General features: G+C 41.4%; 1 protein-coding gene across 3 annotated transcripts in view; it reads right to left on the bottom strand.

The window, feature by feature from the left end:
- The window catches only part of KLF7 (KLF transcription factor 7), an 87,265-nt gene that overhangs the window by 46,740 nt on the left and 16,126 nt on the right, over positions 1-24,399 (bottom strand). Inside the window, exon 2 of one of the 3 annotated variants that reach the window (XM_054700023.1) lies at positions 288-716. In XM_054700023.1, the coding sequence (XP_054555998.1) occupies positions 288-716 (429 nt within the window). Of the gene's footprint in view, positions 1-82; positions 717-24,399 lie in introns of all 3 variants that reach the window. The other 2 variants (XM_037523928.2, XM_054700022.1) reach the window with 2 other exon arrangements.

Consider the following 24,399-nt stretch of genomic DNA (forward strand, 5'->3'; position numbering starts at 1 on the left):
CTTCTGGGAACAGAGGGAAGCCCTTCCCACCGCGAGGCTAAAGAAGCAAAAGAAGAAACCACGTGCGGCCAACTTGTACCACTACCTGTGTGAGTCCTCTGGTGGGCCTTTAAGTGGGAGCTTTTTGTATAAACTTTCCGGCACCCGTTAAACTGACAGCGGTGAACCCTCTTCTTGTTTTCAGGGCAGGCCTCAGCCCCTAGCCCTCCTTGTTCACTGTCGCTCTGTCCACTCTTAACAGTCCCAGCTGCCGCCACGGCTGCTGCTGCTGTTGCCACCCCTCCCACCTTTACTGAGCTGAGTGCAGCCTTCTTGGCCACCAGTTTCAACGTCACCGTGCCATCCACGGCTGAGAGAGTCTGTGAGGTTTTGACCAGATGGCGGCTGAGCTCTGGGGATGATGGGGGCGTTAATGAGGTCACTGCGTTGAGCTGGGCCTGGTTGACGGCTGTGTAGCTGTCTAGAGAAGAGCTGGTTGGCTGGAGGCTGAGGCAGGTCTCAGAGAGCAACTTGTCCCGAGAGAGCAAAATGTCCACTGCTGAGTTCTTCTCGCAGATGGCCGCTTCCACAGGGAGCAGCAGGGGATCTAAGCGCCGGAAGCTTTCCTCAATGCACGGGGGAGGAGAAGCATGGAGGAAGCAGTCCAAGTCCTCACCAAAGGTCTCCGAGATCCTCCTGGGCTCTGTCTGTAGGTAGCGTTCCAATTCAAGGCATGTCTGCAGAGGAGAAGGAGGGAGGGAGAGAAACAGCCATCAGAGGCAAAGAACACCAGGAAGCCAATGGTGACAGGCAGAGGAGAAGACACAAGAAGCAACAGGGAATGGTTTCATGGCTAAAATTTCTCAACTGAAATTCTCTTGTTGAAAGGTCTGACCTTGTTATTTCCTCCCTGAATACTTCTGAGGGGACCATAAAGGTTACATCCTAGGAGTTCAGCTACTGAAGTTGAAGGGGAACTAGAAGCCCAGAAGGAAGATCTCACACCATCAAGATCCTAGACAACACTCAATGTTAAAATAATTTTCCTGCACTTGGTGAGATGCTCCGAGCATCCCTACGAGTTCCCATTTAAGCAAGGAACAAATAGAACCAGACAAGGCTGGCAAACCAAGACTGCCCATATCTAACTTCATTTTTCAAATAGACTTGAGGAAGTCACAAAATAAGTCAACTTTGTAACACGTTCTGAAGAACTAGCCACATCCATCCAAACTAAAAGGGGACCTCAACCACAATCAAGCAACAGCAAGCCCTTCCTTGGGCATGGATTTCTTAACTACCAGGAATAGATACTGTTCTAAAGAATGCCTCTTACAAAACCTTGGATGCATTAGAGAAAACCCCTGTTGTTTACAGCAAGTTATGCAAAATTCAATTGCTACATCTTTTGAAGCGAGGAGGGTGAGCCCCATGACAGTGGTTTAGCACTTTGACCACATGATAAAAATCAATTCAAACACAGCTATTTAACTTGTTAAAGATAGAATCCAGTCTATTTCAATGTAAAGTTTTCACCTCATAAAGAAATAAAGAAAAAGAATGGAAAATTACAGCGTTTTCAACAAAAATTCATCTAAGTTGCTCCTAAGTCTCTGAAAGAGGGTTGAAGTACTTTTTGGACAAAAGTGGATATTTAGGTTTGCATTCTAAAAGCTCTCCCTACTTGAAAAATCCTACTTTTCCAGAATCTTGTATAAATCCATGTTACCAACTTGCATCAACAACAGTTCAATTTGCTGTAACTTCTGGCCTTCAAAAAAGAAATGGATGGAAGATTTAACATGTTGAGTAGTGCCTAATTTACTACCTCCACAGAGCTTCTATGTTTCAGTCTATGTTCTGATTCTAGGCTTTTATTCTGTTAAGAATCTATTTTAATGATATACTTAGTCGTGTTATATCTGTCAAGGATATTATTTTGGTGACATTCTAAAAGAATGGTTTTTTAATCAGCCTTCTGGTGAAACTCTGCATTACTGAATAAGAAAACCAGATTTTTAACTATGAATAACCTTTGGATCTTGCTGTTGATTTTTAACAGCATAAACTAATGAATGCTTCCAATCTTCATTCAACACTCATGTCACAAGTGTTCATTCAACTACTGTGTTCACAGCAAGGTGCAAAGCTTTCTTTGTGTTAGAAAGGAAGACACAGTAATAGATCCCTGTGATGTAGGTGCAGAATAAACAAATGCAAGCTAAAAAATGACATGAATTTATAAAGCAATGTGATATCAAATAAATAACACTACACAAAGTGTGTTGACAGGGAATGAGTGGACAGGAATTATATACTCTATAATATCAAGGCACTAATCAAAGAAAACTTATTGGAAAAATAAGTCTTGATTCTATTTTACTAGCTGATTAAATAATAGCCTGGCTTAGTAGCTTACTACCTCTTTATATTAGAAACCCAATCTACCATCTTTTCAGATCTAGAAATTTGCATTAGCCACACTTATCCTTTTTTTTTAATTCTGCCTCAAAAATATCTCTTATTTCCCCCATATCATTGTTATAAATTACACTTATTTCTCACCAATATGGAAATCTTCAGTTTTATCACCAGTCAATTCATTTTTGAGTTATAAGCTCTTACCCCTGAAACCTCTCTTAAACCTCCCCTTCTCTTTTTAAACCATTACATACCAAGTACAGTGCCTGGACCCAACAGGTACATAATGTCTATCAAACAAAGATAAGACTTTGACCATTCTATCTACTCCAATCTTCAAAAGTTATCTGCTGATACCCTGTCCTGGACCACCCAGAAGCCTGCAACCTTAGAAACTACCATGAATACATGCCTTCAGAAATAGGAGCACAAAGCTTTTTCCAAAGGGCAGAAGCAGATCTTTGAGACACATCTGCTCTAGGTAAAAGTCAGCTGAGACATGGGTTATAAGATATCCTTGGGCAGATCCTGGACTTAAACACAAAGACTATTTCATACATCCAGCCATCGCTGTCAATAGACAGAGCTTGTAAATGCCTTGTCATCTGACATATTTTCTAGCTTGAAGATCTGAAAGTGACTAAGCTAACATCTCTTCAGATTCAGAAATCTGAGGAACCTATCATCAGTATATACCCATAAATTGTAAAACATACATATATACAGGGGTAATAGAGGAATAAATGAATATATACAATTATGAGTCTATATACATATATTTCCTGCCTATGGAGAGAGTCTGCCAGCAAAGACACAAAGGAGAAGAGATCATGGTTTCTAAATATCATTATCCAGTAAAGGGGACCAAAACTCCTTGGCTAAAAAATTGATTCAAGAGCTGGAACAAAGGACATAAAAGACGAACCTAGAATATTTTGTGTTATCGGAAGGCGGAAGCACTCATAAAGTGTGGTGGTATGTCAGAAAGACTCTGTGGCCCATCTGAAGGTGCTCTCAATGGACAAACTTGGATAATTTGAGCAACAAAAATGAATAATGACAATAATGCTACTAACTCATGGAATAAAATTAATATCGCTGAATCCCTAATAACATAAATAAATGTTTGAGGAAACAAACAAATGAAGGAGAAACATCAACTCCACTGTACAATAAATTTACCATTAATAAAGGTAGAAGGAATGATGGAAATAGAAAATTTCCATTTGGCAAGCACAAAGAAATAATGACTACAGGTTACATGACCAATGAATACTAAATATAGATGAAAGTATAATGAAAAACAAGCTTTTTGCATAGTCTCAAAGTAGCTCCCCAATAAGCTTTTGGTTAATTACAAAGACAAAAATAATAAATTTACAGTGGCAAAATATGGCAGGCACAGCCTTAACACAGGCTCAAAGTTAGCAGCACAGTATAAGACATGGTATCGTGGGACCCTGGTATAAGTCAAAAAGTCACATTATTCAGCACCATTCCTGCCAAAAATACATAACCTCCATCTAATCATGATAAAATATCAAGCCAATTCAAACTGAGGGCCAGTCTACAAAATAATTAGTGAGTATTCTTTTAAAATGTCAAGGTCATAAACAAGAAAGATTGAAAAGCTGTCACAGCCCTCAGGTTGGAGGACTCTAAGGAGAAATGACAACTAAATGCAATAGAACCTGGCCTGGCTCCTGCATGAGCAAAAGACATTGGTGGGGAAAATGATGCAATTCAAATAAAGCATATAGATTAGTTAATGTAATATTATATCAATGTTAATTTCCTGGTTCTGATCATGGTACAATGGTTATGTAACATTAGGGGAAGCTGGACAAAGTGTGTACAGGAACTACATGTACTATTTTTGCAACTTTTCTGTAAGTCTAAATAATTTAGAAACAAAACAGAAAAGAAAGAAATACCCATCAGCAAACTCGGAGTGCCTCCAGATTGTAAATGTGTCTATAGAGGTCAAATATTTGCCCATCTACACAAGAGATTCACACTGTTGCAAAGACACTAGCTTGCAAACTCCAAATCATAGCTGATAGATGACAATTAATGACATGCCTGTCTGGTACTTCACCTTGGAGATATGAGGCTTCCCTCAGCTTGACCTAACAATACAACTTAAGACTTGAACCAGTAAATCAACCTCCACTCCTCAAAAATCCCCTAAAGTTAGCCATGGGAAAGAAATGTGCCCAAATGTAGGGTGATTTTCGTATTTATTTATGAGTCACAAATGAGCTTTGTGAAGACCCTCTGGTATTTCAGCTTTGAAATGTATGGCTTCCTCTTCTAGTTGCCTAAGAAATATTACCCAAAAAATGGTTTTGAAATGATCATCCTGAAATCTTTTTTAAAACTGTTTTTGTTCACAGATATAACTTGTTGACACCTGCTTATTAAAATTGAGAATGTTAAGACTTAGCAAAACAAAAAATTAAAACCTATTATTGGCAAGCCTACCACTTTTATGATAGGCTCCAAAGGCAGAACTTGACAGAGGACATGATAACCTAGGTCTTGCAGCATAAATTAAGTTTAACAAAATCTCCCCACCTCTGACAAAGAGATAATTGCTTTCATGGGATCTAAACATGTAAGAAATTTGGTCACATATGGACATGATGATGCCAAGGTTACCAAATAGCTTTTGTGCAACCTCTCCTTATAGCATCAAAAAAAAACCCCATAAAATTTGCCCATCAGGATTAAAAATATCCCCAGTCATTTTTTCCATCCCCCCACAATCCTGCCCTAAACAGTTTTCTCATATTTTCTTTTACTTTTCCTCATGCTTGACACAAGCTTTTATCTTCCCTCCCACTAATCATTCTTTCCTTCAAAGTTCAACACAATGTCTATCTCTTTCAAAAAGCCTGGTTTAGAAAAAAATGGAGTTAAGAAAATATACTGATTGCCAAGTGTTGAAAGACACCCTCCTCCATTTTGGGCAATTAAATAGTATCTCCACAACAAATCTAAGCACCCACAGGCCGGTGGTATATCTGGTTTATTAAGATTATGATCTTCTTAAAAGCAATGATTATATTCTTTATACCACATGAGTTCTCAAACAATAAGAAAATCACTTAGGACTAAACTTCGACCTCCGTTATCTCAGATGGAAGAGATGTGAAGTGTTTGAAGTGGTGCAGAGTTATAAGAGTTAGAACTTTCTGAAAGAATAAGCTGGAATCACTTCACAATCATCCATCATCACCTCTATAACTACAGTCATGTGCCACTGTGGCAGATTTTAATCCCAGGTCCTCAGAGCCATCCCTTTACAAGCCAAGTGGTTAGAACATAAAGTGTTTTCTTTTTTATGTCTGTGTCTCCTAATTTGAATATAACACAAAGTCATTCATCTAATATTTTTGCCACCATTCAATAACTGTGTCGTTTTTTAAAAGATTTTTAAAAATTTATTTATGCATACAAGAGTTGGGGATTAGGCCAGAGGTGTGGGGGGTGAGAGGATGCACCAGAGACAGAGTGGGGAACAGAACAGGCAGATTGACCGAAGTACACTGCTAAGGGGAGCAGCGGGCGAATCAGGAGAGGTCTGCTGTGCCATGTGGGTTGCTCCCTGGCCAGGGATTGAACTCATGCTGCAGAGGCTGTGGACAGCTTCATAGGTTGCATCTTAACCCCTTGCACCACCAGGGAAGCCCAATAACTGTGTCATTTTAAGTAATTATTCGGGGTCATTAGATTCATGTATACTCAGTTGGTGAACTAATCAAACAAATTTTAAAAATTGCATTTTGCTAATCATTTTGCTAGAATAATATAGTCAATGAAATAAAGTGTCAACTGCTGTGAACCTACTTACAGTCAATTACCAGTTATTGTCATCCCTTTAGCCTGTTGTCTTTAACTCCAACCTTCCCATCTACGTCATTCAACTCAAGGATCTAAAAGTCCAAAGAGGACCACAGATGCAAAAATATGTGGAAATACAGCTTTCCACGTTTGAAACTTGCGAAGTCACGCTTCTTCTGAGATCAGACTTTGACCTGATGATGAAGATGATGATGAAAATGCCTCCATGGGGGAAGCGTGGGCTTTGGTGCCCCCTCCCCCGAGTAATTGCTTATGCAGCAAACTGCACTTGGCTGCCCATGGGATCCCCTTTCTGACATTTATTATGTGTGGTTTTGTCACATGTTCTTAACCATGGTGCCATGGTCCCCGAAGAGTCTGAGTACAGAACCAGGGAGATGAATCCCTTAGCTTTCTCCTGGGAGTGTCCCAAAGCTTACTTACTTTTTTGTGTTTTGAAACCACCACACACATCCCAGAATGGAAATTCAAAGTGACACAAAACAATCTACTGATAGTAGGATGATTTGGGCTTTTTTAAAAAGTAATCTTCTAAAATACCCCTTCTTTTCTAGGTATGCCTAAGCGTTACATTTTTTAGCAAAATCATTATTCCTTAGACTCCAGAAACCAAACTGAAAAACTCTGTAGGGTAGCAAAGATTGACATTTATGGGAACTTTGTCATTTTCTTCCCTTCAAAGGATAATGTGATGTAATGGCTCTGACACATTTCTACTCTTTTTAAATGAGGTCAGAGTTGAGAGATGTGGAAGGAAGTGAAACGCATGGCTAGAGAGCTCGAGCACCATTTTTCTCAGGGGTTGGAGGAAGGGGCAGAGCACAGTGGTTAGTGAGCTTGGTAAGCCTGAGGGTGAACTTAAGAACTTGAACTCCCTGCCCGCTATCTTGGAGTTCAACATTTCAAAGCAGGTTTGAGGATTCTTCGGGATAACATTGAACCTCTCTCACTGCAGAGACAACCTGTGAACCAAGTACAGGAATCAATCTTATAAGATGTAGAAGATTTTAAAAATTCACTTTTCTTGACTTGCACAGCTAAAAAATATTAGGGTGCAAGGTTAGGAGAGAATAAATTCTGCCTAGAAAATGTGGGTAAGCAAGTATATAAGTAAAAATCTCTTACTGCATTTTTTAGCTATTAGGTTAAAAAAAACACATCAATAGCACACCCCAGAGGTGCAGCGGTATTACACATCACTGTCAGAACTGCTGAACTCCGCAAAACAACCATGGTGCCGAAACCAATGTCAGGGCACATTCCTTCCCACCGTTTCTCACATCACCTGGTTGCTGGGGCTAAAACCAAATTAAATATTTCTCTCTAGTAATTTATAAATTCCGAGAGACAATACTGTGAAAATTAATGCTAAACAGACATAAAAGTTGGGAAATCTCGATCCAAACTTCCTCAGCATTTCTTCTCCCTAAACTATTTTCAACATACAAAGAAAATATTTATTTGTATGTTTTCCCTTGAGGGGGTGGGGGGTGGAAGGAGACAAGATGAAAGGTTGGGGGGAAGGGTGATATCTTTGAAATAAGAGGCCTCAAATACCCCTTTCATCTTCCAAGGATTCCTTAGCTGTAACACATAAAAGAAAACCCCAAACAAATCAAATATAAATTAAATGTTAAAGCAAGTTTTAACGTCATATAGCCTGGGCAAAGCAGAGGCCCAGGCGGGTCTTATGCGCCCTGGGTACTGGGGTCACCCCCTCAACCTCCAACAAATTGGAAAGACTTTTCCTCCTACATAATAACCATGATCCTCAAAATTAAGTGTCCACATGGGACAAGATGGCCCATGCACGAAGAGTTCTTCCTGTCTTGGTGCAGTATGCTTTTTCCAGATGTTTCTTCAGAGCATGCTAAATGGGAGTCTAACACTCAGGTCTCTACCCACAATTGCTGCACCTGCCCCAGACCAATCCTTAGGAAGAGTTACTTCTTGTGACCTGGTCAGCACTCACGCACAGCAAGAGCACAGCCAATGTTGCGGGTGGAGATCATCTTATCTGCCAAACAAGTCTCTACTTACTTTGACTGGAATACATGCCACTGGTTACTTTAAAGCTTAAAAATAAAGCTTTGTTTTATATCTCTGTTTCAGTGGTTACACTTCCATGGACAAAATGAAATTCATGCATTAAGAGGCAATGAAAAGAAATCATCCTACACTAAAGCAAAGGTCTAGATCTGGGCTGAAAGTGAGATTTAAGAAAGACAAAAAGCCATCTTCATCTGTGACTTGCCAGGGAGCACGGATCCTCTGCCCCAGGGCCTCACGACAGCCCGAGGACCTGGGAGAAGGCCTCCTTCTGAGGAGTGATGGCCTCCAAGAACAACAATGGCCCTGACAGTTTTTCAGCTTCACCATTAATTTTCCATAAAGAGCAGTTTTCACGATGAGCGCCTGTGTCAGGCAGGGCCTGATGCTTCAGAAACCTGTAATTATTCTTGGCTCCCCACCCCCCACAGCCTCTGCACCTGTGTCAGTGCAAGGCACCAGCTGGCCATGCCTTGCCTCCTGCTCTGAAGGGGGTGGGGTGGGCAGGGGAGCCTTTATTGAAAACCCGAACTCACAGTATTTGCCTCTTCTTGCAAAATGCAAAAACAAAACAAAAATTTTAATCTCACCCATCTCATCCTTTCCCCCAATGGGTCTTGCCAAAGGAAACAAATAAATATTAATTGGCTAGAGAGCCTTCATTCAAACGAAAATTACTGAAAAAGCACAGTAACAGGGAAAGGTCTGACAAGGGGTTATTAATCCTGTTTTACAACCCACTCAGACCACCCCCCCCCACTACCCCGCTCCCGTTAACTTTGCACACACCCTCCCAAGCTCCCCGGGCCCCTTAGCACCAAGATGGGTACATGCCGAACCCATTACATCACCTCCCCTTCCTCTCCCAAATCGCTTGCACAGGCTGACTCAGGCTACTGAGAATTTTTTTAAAAGCAAACTCATTTCATTGACTCCCTTTTGGAGCATTGTTAGATCCTTCTCAGTTGGATTAATTAAATATACCCTTTCCTATGCCCACCATAAAAAAGGCATGTATATACATGATTGCCTCTTCTATGCCAAAGTCACACACATACAACTTTCTCTCGTACACACATACACACACACTCTCACACACTTGTGCTCACGCGCACACACACACTCACTCCAAGCTTAAATTTCCCAACAAAAACAGGTTCAAATCCCACTGGGGCCCTCATTGGCAGATGCAATTTAGTGGCAGATGATCAGAGAGGATATTTTCAAAGCTGGGAGAGTTTTCAGGAACTTCCATGAAGGAAAGTTAAAGACAATATGAGGTTGCTAAGAGAAATATTTGCTCTACTCATCAGACTGCAAAATGGCAGTCCAAAACATAAAGAAACCAAGTACTAAGCCACTTCTCCTAAAATGAATGGTTGTACATTCACTTAATAAGAGGTCCTTGGAACCAACTTTCTGGAATATGTATGGTGGCTGCATGGTGTGCCACTTATCCCGGTTAGGGAAACAAGACTGGCCCCACAGAAGCTGAGAGGCAGACAAGAGGGGATCAGGAGTGACAGCCCTGGAGCCTGACTGCCAACATCAGGGTACGCCACCTCCACCTAGCAGCTCACATCATCACCCCTGGGCTGGTCCCTAGCCGCTCAGTGCCTCAGTTTCCCCATCTAAAAAACGAGATGACAGTTGAACTGACCACACACAGGAGGGTATGATAGCTCAATTACTTGATATATGATGTCAAGTGCTTACAAGGGCCTGGAACACACTGTGTGTGTTGTAGCTTGATGTCACTGGTGTTATTCTGATGGCAATTCTAAGACAATAAAAATAAACACCATAGCGAGGGAATGGAACACAAAAATCAAAAACACCAGCTAATTTTCAAGATTGTTGAATATACAAAATTAAGTAAGCAAGAGATTCAAACTGAGCGAGTTACATCACTGGGCTTCGTCATCCCAGATAAATGGGCTGGACTTCTAAGGAAGCTGCTAGTCTAGAGTTCTGGGACACCAGGAAATAGGGCAAAGACTGAAAAGTAAGAAAGGATCATCCTGAATAGACTCAAAGGAACTGGACGCACAGCTCTGCTGTCCACCTGGGAAGGAGGGGAACCTGGAAGGAGGGGGGCCCTGGGCCCTCTTTGGCTCAGAGGCTTCATGGTCTCGACTGTAAAGCCTAACACACTCACGCAAGGTTACAGGATGCTATGAAAGTAATCTTCTACTTCTCCATGAATCTTAGTCTCACCAGCATTTAAATGTAAATTTTACCAGAATGTGGATTCCTCAAAAATACCTGGACCTGTCCTGACTCATGGCTGCCTCAAACATTTGTTGGCTATGTGGGTGGGTGTGTAAAAAGGTGGATGAATGAACGAACATGAAAGAATAAAAGCAGAAACTCCCAAACAAATAATCTAGTAAAAATCAGCAGTGACTTCAATCATGGGCAGGCAGGGGTGTCCAACGGTTGAGGAAAGCCTCAAATCATTCCTTCTTCACCACAAGGACATCAGAAACAATGTGAACACATCATTGACAATATTTCTCATGGGACACATCAGTATTTTAAGATTTAACAATAGATTTTACTTATCTCTTCAATGTTTTTCATTTGAATTTGTTTTCTTATTTGCATTGTCCAGAACAAATCCAGTATTTTAAATTGAGAGGCACATTTAGGCTCACAAAAGACCACAGGCTGCCCTGACAGTGTGTACCTGTGTAGGAAGTAACAGCCATTTCCACAGTCAGAGAATGTACCTTTCCCTCCTGACTCTTTTTCTTTTCTCCCCTGGCCTCCAGAAACCAGCAGAAAGAGAGGCAATAAAGACAAGCGGACACACCGCTGTTTTCAACTCTCATTTTTTTTTTCGATTGGTGAAAAGAACCTGGCCTGGGAATCAGGTTCCAAATCCCCCTTCCCACATTCTTTCTCTCTTCCCTACCACACTGCAGCACCTGAGCAGGGAATTCACTTCCTTCTCTGCAAAATGACTAAATCACGCGCTCAAAAGCCCCTCCAGCTCAAACGTCAATGGACTGTCCTCACTCTTGTATCTCTGTCATCCTACCCGATCTGGCCTTGCTTTCCTCCACTCTTGCCCCGCACCCATTCATATAAACACACCAAGCTCAAACCTCTCTCAGAGTTCAGCGCTGCTGTGTCTCAGCCTCAGGATGCAAACTCCTCAGGTCACCTTTTCATCTATTATATTTTAGCTTAATTGTTACCCTGTTCATCTATTATATTTTAGTTTAATTGTTACCTGTTCAGAGTCCTTCTTTGATCTACGTAAAGAAACTAGCTCAAACACCCTATTCATCCTCTACCACAGGATCTCATCTTATTTGCTTTTTAGTACTAACCAAGCCCCAGAAAGATGGAAATTATGTATTGGTTCACATGCGTAATGTCTATCATTTCTTAGTAGAATGGACGTTCCAGAAGAGGAGGGATTCAGTCTTAGGTGCTAATGGATCTCCAGTGCTCGGCACAGTGCCTGGAAAAGGCATCTGAAATATACTATTTGAAAGGATAAACAAATTAATGGAGACTTTACTCAATCCTGGAAATTCCAGGGAAGACTTTACCTGGCCTCTTCACTAGGAAATCTATCCCAAAACATCTACATTATTAGGGCAAAAGGTTCTATTAGGTGGTGGAGTTCAAAGTTAGCTCAAGTTTTAGCATTGAAAAGGCATTCACTGATTCAAACTCATCAGATGGGAATAAAGTGGAGCCTCTTGTCAAGACAAAGAGATCAGTCTTGGGTCACATCTGTCCCTTTCAATCAGATGCAAGGAGGGCATTTCTTCTCAGCAGTCCCTATTGCGTCATGTGGTGAGATGAACAGAGCCCACCCCTCTCCTGGCTTCCTCACCAGGTGCTTATTAACTGGTATCCTGAGGGAATAAAGATAGACGTTCAACCCACTTTCTACCATTTATTCCCATTTTTATCGCCTAAAAGGATCTCCCTCAGAAAAGCAACTCCAGCCAGAGGTCTCTGAAGCACTTGAGGGTCATGCCAGTTTGGTCCCTAACTTTGGCAACACGTTCATCAAGGACATGTGTTTTTTTGTCATCCTAATTAGCGCCCCACTCCACTGCTATAATCCTTGGGAATTCCTGCCTTGGTCATTTTGGTGACTTTCTCATAAATTCCTAAACACAGAAGTATTTCGTTCTCTCCATTCCCTTTAAGAATTTTACATAAAGAGATATCTCTACTGAGAGGTGCTATTTATTTCAGGATCATTATTTCACAGATATGTAACCCTCAAACACTGAACTTGGCAGTGAGCCAAAATCCAATTACAAGGGCATGGCGTTTGAACCAGGCAAGAGGTATAAGGGAAAATACTGAATTTGTGCTAAACAGGGTTCCGATGAGTGTGTGCCCATGTGCCACGGACGATGAAATGCAGTTTGTATTCTGGATGCCTTTCTCTAAACCTGTGATTGTTCCCACTGTCGCAAAGCAACTCTCTTTCTTGCTGGTTATGCCAGGCACCAGGACTCAGAGACTAGCTACAAAACGACAGTCAAGAGAAAAAGACGGTTTTCCATCATGTAAAGAAAAGAAAAATTGTGCTTGCCCATTTCTGAAGCCCATGACGATGCTGCAGATTTCAAATTAACAATTCAACCCAACTTGACAGGGAAGAGCCAAGTGCTGAGGCTCTTAAGTTTGGCTCCCAGGAGCGCAGGCACCTCACTTAACCTTAGGAGGCTGGGCTGCTATCCGATGACATGCACTTTCAGGCACACCAGACTCATTGGAGAAGAGACACTAATTTGAATCATCACTGCCATCCCCTCTCCCCTTTGTTCCTGTCTGAACCAATTTCCATACAGTCTCAAAGAAATCATCAGCCCATGCAAAGGGGAAATCCCAGTGGAACAAGAGCTACATTAGCAGCACAAGGGGGGAAATCTAATTTCCAATCCAGTTGCTTTGTTGTTTCAACCTCTAAGGAAGGTTGCTACACATGCACAACATAAATTAAGTTTTAAAACGCCACCATGATTTAAAATTAATAAAAAACTCTCATGGGGAAAAGGTGCTTCTTGGTACAAATCTCCTTACACAATGAAGGTCAACTCCACCAGAGCCTGTGGGTGGTCTGGGTCTTTGAGGTCTCAATCATTTCAGCCAACAAAGTATTTTATAACTGCCTATATTTACTGAAACCAATGTATATGCAACTTAATAGTTTATGATGAGTGAATTCTCAGTCTAAGGCAGTATATATACCAAGACTTCTTAAACTCCCTTGTAGACAGACCTCACTGAGACATATTTTAATGGACCAAATTAAGGATTCCTTTTTTGGCATGACGGGATATGCCAATGTGATTTCCTAGTGCCCTACTTACTGGAATAAAACTCGTGGCAAGACACCAGTGTGACTACATCATTAATTAACCTGAACCACATACCGGAACATTGCTGCTAATAAAACTCCCCTATAAAGAAAACATGTTTTCTCTGCTGAGAATCCTGGAATGTGGGCCCCAGCAGAGCCACTGTCTTAATTAAGGAGACAGTTTGATGGTGTGTGTATCAGGGATCGCTATGAAATTTGGTCATATTTGGCTTGATCGTCAGTAACTTTACTTTTTACATGTATTTTTTGGAAAATGAAAATGACATCCACACATCCATGCTGCCAACAGCCATGTGAATGAAAAGATCACTTTTGTTCAGGTGGGGGATGTTATCTGTTCTGTTCTTAAAAACACACTCTGAGCTCTCAGCCCACGACTCACTGAATCAGAGATATAGAAACCTTCCATTTTCTCTAGAAAACAGGCTGACAGAATCAGGAACAAAACTGTAACTACAGCAGGCAGGTGAAACTGGGGACTTTCCTATCCAATCCATGTGAAATAACATACATTTTTTCCATAAAGTTCTTCTGTAAAAAGCATCTGAAAATGCTAATCAATCCTTATCAGGTAATCTCAAGTCCACCTGTGACACCATCTGAGCAGCAAGGATTAAATCCCCATCCTATTAATGGGAAACCCAACCTAGTAAGGAACATTGGTTTTTCCATAGTTCTGTATCTATCCTATCAATGAAACCAAAACCTGTACCAAAAGTTTTTTGGCTATTGGTAATTAGACTTTTTCTGGTCTAACCCCAAATCACCAGGATCACAAAATATTCTAAAAATTCAACAAAATGTCATCCCTTAACAACCTTAAACAAACAAGGATTCCTTACAAAGGCTCACATTCTTCCAAAATTGGATATACAACACCCAATCCCAAACTTGATCACATGAGCGTTTCAACCACATTTCTCAATGTGACATGTCTTGCTGAGACTGTAGCAAGTAGTCTTGGTTTGAGAAAACTTTTTATTAGGAGATATCTGAGTTTTCTCTGGCTGTTTCATATCTCAGTTGGATCATTGTTAAAAATAAACAGGATTTCAATCATTCCTACATAGCAACATCAAGTATAATCATTGAGATGGAGAGAAATGAAACTAGTATCATTTTTAAAGGTCTGAACTAAGAAACCTTACAAATACAGTTTACTACAAATCTAATTTTGTTTACTGGATTAATACCAAATATATGAATACTAGAAAAAAAAAAAACAGACTCTTTTAAAGGGGAAATCTGAACCTGCTTTCCAACATATTTCAAAACATTTCCTAATATTAATAAACATAAATATTAATTTGACTAAAACAGATTCAACAACTCTACCTTTCCCCTCAGTGCCTTCAGAATAGTGGTTCTGGCTCCTTTTCAACAACAGTATTATCAATTGCTCATGCCTTCTTTTCAAAATTCAAATTGAAAATGCAGCTAGAAAAAGAACATGGAAAAAAGGAAAAAACAAGAAGAGAAAGAGGGAAAAAGCAGTAATGGAATAAAGATGGAGAATAAGCATCTCATTTCTGTATCAAAATCCTGGATGCCAATAGCATTCATCGGATAAACACACCTCTAACCAAAGGGATCCATCAAAGTCAGATCAGCTTCATAAGCAGCAGATGAGCTCAAGGGCAAACCTGACTCTTTGCCCTATTCCTTATATGGATGCTAAACATTAATTTTAAAGTGTGGTTTTCTCTATAATCATCTGGTAATAACAAATGAAGAAGAAAGACAACCAGTTGGTGAAGAAAATTACTGTGATTCAGCAACGTATGTGGTGGTGAAAGACCATCTTAGTTATAAAACCAAGTAAGGGTCTCCCCGGTGGTGCAAGGGGTTAAGACGCAACCTATGAAGCTGTGTGCAGCCACTGCAGCAGGAGTTCGATCCGCGGCCAGGGAGCTGCCCTCTCCTGACTTGCCCGCTGCTCCCTTCAGCAGTGTATTTCACAGTCTGCCTGTTCTGCTCCCCACTCTGTCCCTGGTGAATCCTCTCACCCTCCCCCCATACCTCTGGCCTGTACTTGAATTCTTGTATGCATAAATAAATAAATCTTTTTTAAAAACAAATAAATAAAACCAAGTAACATTGCATGTTATTGAGATGGGGTGCCCAATCAATCTTAGATGTCAAGATTCATCTACTTTAGGGCTTTTTATAGATCTATAAAATCAAAGGCAATATGTTATCATAGAGAGAACACAGGCCAAAGTCCAGAGGACGTTTACTAGGTCCTTCAATATAATTTAGCTTTGTGATCTCCTCAAGTGACCTCTTTATCAGTCCTTGATTCCTCATGATCAAATCTTGCTTGCTTATAGAAAGCAAACCCTGAGGAAGATGGAATTTACTATTCTGATCCCTAATAGGAGTGCCATATCTCCAAGTACCTCAATTTCAGGCTCTCATAGACAAAGTCCCATGACATAAAGTCACACAATAGATGTCAGGGTAAAGAGGTGTTCTTGTTGAGGATGATTCTCTCTAGAAGTTAACAACACCCTTACTGATAAATCTAGGTAAGGACTCTGAAACTCATATACCTACAATAGGGGGCAAGACTACAGGATTATGACAGTAGAGAGTGATGGGGACTATGGTAAACACTTCCCACAGCCATTTTCCTCTGACCTTCCTCATTGAAGGAAAGACTCAGCTGGAGAAAATCATAAATGAGCTAGCCTTCATTAGTCTTCAGCTCAGCTTTTGCCAGTATCACTCAATCTGAATCCCTGCTCACAAGAATAGTTTCAACACAAGAATGGGAAACGTGTGGAGATGGCTCCATGAGATGGCAAGCAGTAGGAGGTAAGAGCTCTGATAAATCTACAAAAGCCTGGAGATCTAGCATCAAGTTTTAAACTTCCCTTGAACTACGTAGAGTGCTCATCATAATCAGTAGCTGCTCAATTAACACTTCCTACATGAATTTTGAAAAATCTTGATTAGGAATCACTATTACCTCTTATTAGATGCTCTTCTCTGCATCAGACTGGCAATTTGTCCAACAAGTTAATGACCCAGGAGAAAGAACTCTGGTAAGAGAAGCAGATTATACCTGTTGGAACACTTTTGGTCTTTCAGGAGAAGGTACTACATCTTATACTTCTTTTAAATTAATTTAACAATTATTTACTGAGCTTTTACATTATGTCAGAAATTTTGCTGACGACTTCAATGAATCCTAGGATTTAATATCTGTCTACAAGGTGCCTGGGGTAGAGAAGGGAGAGGGATAGAAATACATATAATTAAAGGTAACATGATACATGTGTAAGTAATAACTAAGGCAAATAAAGTGTTATGGTTGCTGGTTTGTTCTGTGTTCAACTTTATCAGGTATTTACTTAAAGGAATGGCTATTTCTGTAGACTCTCAGTAATAACTCAGGGAAAGATTAAAAGTTCAAGAGATACTACTGAGGCCCAATGGTCAAAATAATGTGTCAGGTAATATCACTGAACCTAAATTAAAAAAACAAAAACAAAAACAAGCTCATCTAATATATTTTCCTTTTCAGATATATATCCCAATTAAAAAGCACATATATAACAAACTTTAAAATGAGAAGAAAAACACAAATATTAGCTCCCCCCCAAAAAACCCAAAAACTTAATTTTGTGTGTGTGTGGGGGGGGGGGACCCTCGCCAGTGGCCGGGGAATGAACTGGCATTACAGAGGCTGCGGGCGGCCTCGCAGCCCAGCGCTCAACCGCTGCGCCACCAGGGGAGGCCCAAAAACTTAATAATTTTTAAAACTATTAGGGAATCAAGTAAAAAACAGCCCTGCATTTCCTGGTGACCAAGGCAGAAAGATCAACAATGAGTCAAGGCATTCTCATCATCCAGTAAAAAAAAAAAAAAGTTCCCCAGGTATCAGTGGATCTGTGCACACCAGATTTAAAGCAAGAGAAGAGGACAAGAAAATGTGGAAGAGAAGAGAGAAGAAAAGGAGAAGAGGTGATGCTATTTTTAAATCTCCCCCTTAAAAAAAACATGAAAATTCCCTCATTAAAAACCATCAAATGTTTTGTTGAGGAGAGGACCAAAGGTTCAGTGCCTGGGTATGTTTTTCTCCTTTGTAGCCTCTTTCTGTTGATGTTTTTCTGGCTTTCTAAGCAAAAAGGAAACCTCACCCATTCCTGTAGACATGCATTTATGACCGCATTCTCCTGGCCAGTAAGCCTCGGTGGCTCCTAGAGGCACTTCTCAAGGGTGGAGTGTCAAGCAATTGGATCTGGTTATGAAGCTGCTGCAGCTCAGGTTGAGCGCTGGTGAGTTCAGCGAGAGCTCCAGGGCAGAGCTAACTCATTAAGGACAAAATGTGCGGGCACATTTGACCTTTGGAAATCCAGCCCTGGTCGGAAGCTTCCAGATTCAAAACAAAAGCTCCAGGGCTGGAAAGAGAGTTGGAGGAAGCACACTGCCAGAGCTGAGCCCATCCCCCACCAGCTCCCCCGTGACTGAGAGGCTCACAAAATCAATAGAGCAGCATTATTAACTCTGCAATATCATAAGAGAGGGCTTCGCTCTCTGTCTTGGTAGAAAGCAAAGACAGGGAGAGGCAGGTTGGCTCCAAGTGAAAGGATGCTTCATTAAAGTCTTAACTCTGGGGAGGCAACTGCCGTGTAAGCTCAACTGGTGAACCCGTGTTGAGCCTCCCATAAAAATCTTGCCTTGGGTCCAGGAGTTGTCACAGCTAGATTTAGCAAGGTTTGGATGGCAAAGTTGTCACTTGGTACAGGCTTCCCAAAAACAGTCATGCCAAAGGGCTAACTCAAGGCGAAAGTTTTAAATATGTCAGAAGGTTAACACTCTTGTATCTTCAGTCACGAATTTTAAATCATCCCGTTGTTGCTAATTTTTCAACTCTGTTTTCCTGGGTCACCTACAAGCACCAAAATGAACACTTTCAAGTGTTATCACACTAAGAAAACACAGAGCTACTGCTATACCTCTTAGAAATGAAACCACTGGCCCAATCTCGTGTCCCTTCTGAGTTGCTAGGACTCCCACTCAGCAGGGTGACTGTCTCCCTCTCAGAGGTCATGTACCCCAATCTAACTGCATCTATCACCACATTAGTGTCACCCACAAATCTCATTCACACCCAATGTGTTTATCCTTCCCTTCACATGAAGATATGCTTTTTGGTCTCCCAGCATTTTTCCACCACCCCCTCACCCCGCCCTCAGGAGTGACAGTAACTGTCATTGCAGGACTGTAAATTGGCAGACTTTAAAGGTAAACAAAGTAAGTCATCAGATACATCTTAATCCCCAAATCTTTCCTTCAATCATTCAGATCAAGCAAAAAGTCTTATCTCTGTAAAGTCCTTGTCTGCAGCTTCTCTGATTCTGGCATTTGATTCTAGTTAGAAGGTTAAGCATCCCCTGTTGCAAATCATACTCACATCAATTCAATCCATTGCTGTTAAAGAAGCATCCCTTTTCCCGGAAAGGGTTTTTTCTCTTCAGCCATGTAACAAGCCAGAATCAGACAAATAGTGCCTGATACATACACTGATATTATTCACATCATTCAACAGAGGACAACGGCAACTCTCCGATCAGATCTGGGGCATAATTTAAGGAACAGAATGTACATCATATCTATATTTTCAAGAATTGCCACCATTCATGGCCATAAACTGCTTTTAGGTGTATGGGGGTAGTTGGGAAACACCATGAAGTGCCGTATCATTAAGGACTTAACTGACACACTTAGTCAAAATCTCTTGCCTGACATGATTTGCTATGTTAACTGGAAAGGTCCAATGCATTTTCCTTACTACCCTCACTTCTTTCCTGTGGAATGAATAACATAAATCTATTAGAAGTTGAGGTTGAAAAATAATATATTTACTCGATGCTAATGCTATGTAACATTTATCTCATATATATGTATATATAAAATATGGAGTATGACAACTTCTTTGCCTAGCTAGCATAAAATTCCAGTAACAAACAAGAAGGGAAGTTATAAACTGGAGAAGGGACTAGTAATAAATAAAGTACAGGTATCTAAAGGTTCTAAGTGTTCTGAACTCCAAATGTTTGTGCCATTTTAGATTCCTTTTGAGCAGTAGTTATAAACTTCTGGGGGAAATATATGAAAACATTTTGGGGAGGTACATAAAAGAGCAGTGAAATGAATAGGACATTTCCTTTGCTATTTCAGTTGTGATTGGGAAAGTCGCTGACAAAATACTCTCCTGGCACCCTGTTCTTTTCCTTATGACCTCCAAACAATACATACTTCCATGTATATTCATCTCTGGGCACACCTATAGACCCTAAGTTTCATGAGGCCAGGGTCAATGTTTATTTGGGTCACTATCCATCCTCAGCACTATCCATCCTCAGTGTTTGGCATATTTAATGTCCTCAAGAAAGTAATCAAGAAAGGGAAAAACAAAAGGAGGGGGGATTTAAATGAATGAATTAAAAAGACCAAGAAGCAGAAGGTCATTATCAAGATGGCGATGGAAGTCACTCCTGACTTCACTGTCGTCGCACAAGAAGAGCAATTAACAGCGATCTGTCAAGGAAATGCTGCAGACTGAGAATGGGGGAAAAAAAAATCAGGAAGAGAAATAAGCACCAGTACAAAATTACACGCTCTACTTCCTTCTCAATAATCCTAAGGATTTGCTATGAACAAGTGTGAATATTCCAATGTCTTTACCTCTGGTTGATAGATAACTGACTCTGATCAGTAAGGCCCAGCGAACTTCAGGGACTCGAAGTGAGGTTCTGTTCTAATGTAGAGGCCAACAGCAGACAAGTGGACGGGTGGACGGGTAAGTAGCAAAGCAGTCCCCACAGTCATTGTGTTTGGGAGACACTGAATTCTTCTGTTCTTATCCTTCCATCCACCACTCTTCTCTTAAGTCTACTGGTCTAGAGTCCCCTCATATTCTTTCCATTTTTTCTTGCCCTCAAAATTGGGGTCATTCAAGACTTCCTTGAACAAAACACACCCTGGGTCACTCCTGTCCCTGGCAGCTCCCAGTCCCGCTCTTGCCAATGTTCTTCAAGTATCAGAGCCTGGACAATGTACCCCGACCCCTGCCTGAGTCGGATCTGAGCCTCCCCCTTGCTTTGCCAGGATCCACCCTCCTCCTCCTTTGGAATTCAGGCAACAGCACCACACGGTACTCCCTCTTCCTCAGACTCCAGTCTTCATCCTGGCTAGAGAACGCCTTTTCCTTGTCCTCTGTGTCCCTGCGGGGCCTTCACTTAATGTCTCCCTTAATATACTGGGAGTAATAGATTCCAAGCTTCCTCTTACTCCCTTCACTTGCCCTGCGCAAGAAGGAAAGTGACTGCTGATCTGGGAAGAAAACTCAGAGGAAAAAGAAAAAAATCCTGGGGCCTCCCTGGTGGCGCAAGGGGTGAAGACACAACCTATGAAGCTATCTGCAGCCATTGCAGCACGAGTTCAATCCCTGGCCAGGGAGCTGCCCACATGGTGCAGCAGACCTCTCCTGTCTTGCCCACTGCTCCCCTCAGCAGTGTATTTTAGTCAATGTGCCTATTCTGCTCCCTACTCTGTCTCTCTTGAATCCTCTCACACACACCCCCACACCTCTGGCCTGTACCCCAGTTCTTGTATGCATAAATAAATAAATCTTTTTAAAAAAATCTTGCAAAGTTGGCTCACCTCTCATCTCCCTGCCATCTCTGGGGGCTCTCCTCTGCCCCCTTCACTGGGGAAGCACATGGGACCAGCAGGCTATGGGGAATCCTGGCCACCTGATGGTGTGTGGACACACACTTTCCCAGGGATGGGTCTGCCCCTAAGCTAGCAGGGAATGAGGATGAGGGAGATATTGGGAACAGGAATGAGGCTGCACTTCCCAACTGGGTCTAAATCCAGCTTTATCAGCGATAACCCTGACATTTAATCTCTATGCGGGTGGTTGCTGTATCTATTTTCTCAAATAGGTTAGGAAGGAAAGAAGTGGGGTTAATTTACTGGCCCCGCTAACAGAACAGCAATTGTAGTATAATTATAGTCAATTGTTAAAAGTCCAAATTATTGATCCTTTCAAGAAGCTGGTATTATTTTAAATGAACATATAAGACACACATACACAAAGAAACACATACAAGGAAAACATAAGTGGCCCATCATTCTATTACCTGGATTATTTTTTTTTAAATGAACATATGTGATGGTCAAAAACATTTAAATGGGGGCATAAAAGGAATAAAAATAAAAATCTCCCTCTGCTCACCCACAGTACCCTCTCCTCTTCCTCCTCCAAACTGTCAACAAGACCTTATATGTCCTTTTATTTGAAATGTTATGCATATTAGCCTTTATAATAGACATTTTTATTCCTTCTTTTTTCCTCATTTACAGCGATAATTGGCTTTTCATTTTAACAGCTGAGAGAATCCACAGGGGCAAACAGGCTGGGGTAGGGGAGGCCTGGATTCCTTCTCTCACCACCACCCCCCACAAGCCCTGCCCACCCTACCCTTTGCCCTGCAAGGGTTTCATCCCTCCTTTCTAGATACTCCTTCCTACCATGCCCTCCCACCTCCCTCCAAGCAAGGTTCTCAAAATGAACTGGGTTGTCCAATAGCCATGTAAGAGGTCATCACTAGGGAGGCTGGGGGAAGGTACAGAGGACTGTGTGTTATTTTTGCAACTTAGTGTGAACTAACTCAAAATATAATATAAAGTGTTTTTAAAATGAAGTAATAACACATGATGGGAAAACCACAGTGGCAGAGACAGAGGGGCAAGGAGGAGGAAGCAATGGGGGGGACAAGGATCTGAAAACATAATGGGCTGAAGGGCAACATCAGTCCCTCTGGTGTCTGCTGGCCGTGGCTGTAGCCTCAGCTAGTTTTTGAAAGGTTTTAAAGAGTATGATTTTCTTTAAACCACAAAACAACGTTTTTCAATAGTTACTTGTTAGGAACTTTGAAATGTCACTTGATCCAAAGCATTTTATAGCTTTTTTTTAAACACTTAAGTGAGTTTCTGTCCTCTTTTAAAAAAATCAAAACTAAACTTTACAAGTACATAAATATTTAATTTTGCAGAGAAAGGTATGGCTTTCCAAATAGGGAGTCCGTCCAATTCATGATCTCAAGCGTGTTATGGCCATACTTCCCCACAAATCACATTGATGGCAAAACCCCAGCTGCACAGTTGAGTGTTTTGTCACATTCCTGACCCAGGAATCAAATTTCTTATGTAGGAGGTTGAGCCAAAGGTATGTCCCAGCAAATCCCTGCAGAAGTAGGTCATGAGACTGACATTCCTGTCCCTCTCCATCGCCATTTCCCCTTAAAAGTCCAGAGCTGGGGCACAGTGGGAGTTGTGAGCACCAAGAACCCCATTTAACTCTATCCAGAGGGAGGGGAGACCCTGTGCGAGAAGTGACCCAGGCAAATAGAGCCAGAGAGGTCCTGCCATCCCCCACACTGGGCCACTCCCCAATGTTGTCCCAGAGGCAAGTATTCATCTTGAGCAGATGTGGAAAGACAGACAACTCAGCCCCCACAATAAAGACAGGCTTAAATTCTGTGGCCCAGTAGTCAGGTGCAGCTCACAGTGGCTTTTCCAACCACACAGTATTTTCATTTTGTCCACTTTTTTAAAGTGGAGGACTTAAAATTAAAATCATATTTCTGACTTCTCTTGAAAACTGAAAGACCTGGCAACAGATTTTATATCTCTTTATAGCATCATTTGGTTACAGAGTTGATAGCAAATATGGACCTAATGTAGTCTATGTTGCCCAAGTCCCCACCATTCCCCATTGTCTCATACTCTGCCTGCTTCACTCATTGGCATTACCAGGTGGCTCCCAGTGACCATCTCTGTGACTCCTGAACTCTGATTTTTCCTTTACTAATATCCGCTTTAGGGAGGTTTACTACCTATCTCCCCCGTAGCTCTACTCCTCTCTCTAGATTTTTCAGTGCCCTTAACATATGACACAAAAATGCCTAGGCACTACCAGTGCCCTCTGATGTCCTTCCTTTTGTTCATGACCAGGAGAGCAAAGGAATGTCTCCTTACATCTCACTCTTTGTTCTACATGAATTATGCAATTTCTATCTGGCATTTTAGGGACTTATAAAACCATGTCTTTTCCCCAGTTACCCAACTATATTCATTTCTTAGTTAAGAGCAAGAAATTGCTGTGTTTTCATTTCTGAGATGGGTCTTCATTAACTTTCTGGGGAGGAAATATTAAAAATATGTTAAAATCAACATCCCAATTCAGAGTTGTCCCTGTCTTCCAGGACGTTCTATCTTCATCTTTGAGATGAGCTCTCCATTTTCTAGTGCTTGTTGCTGCTGGGTTCAGAAGGGTGCCAAGCTAACTTTGAGGAACACTCTTGGCTTCATACCCTAGGCTCACCACATCTGCTCTACTGGATACATCAGAGGTCCAAGAAATAGCCAACCACAATCCTGGCTGATTCCTATGCTCACTACAGCTCAGCAGTACCGTCCACAGAAGAAGATAAGCATCCTGCCACGGTGACCGGCGACAGACACGATCCAGAGATCCCCTCATGGGCAGAGATCCAAATAGGCCCTTAGATGAGGCGCTGTGAGAATGTAACTTTGGACCCAACACTCTTGCCTCCAAAATTCTTGTCAATATGGCACTGTGAACATTCTCAGGCAGAGTCACGGTGTTTGAGAAACACAGTAGTGGGGTCCTCATGTCAGAA

Source organism: Talpa occidentalis, unplaced genomic scaffold, assembly GCF_014898055.3.
Source record: "Talpa occidentalis isolate TD23 unplaced genomic scaffold, MPIMG_talOcc4v2.1 talOcc4.3, whole genome shotgun sequence".
Lineage (NCBI taxonomy): Eukaryota > Metazoa > Chordata > Mammalia > Eulipotyphla > Talpidae > Talpa > Talpa occidentalis.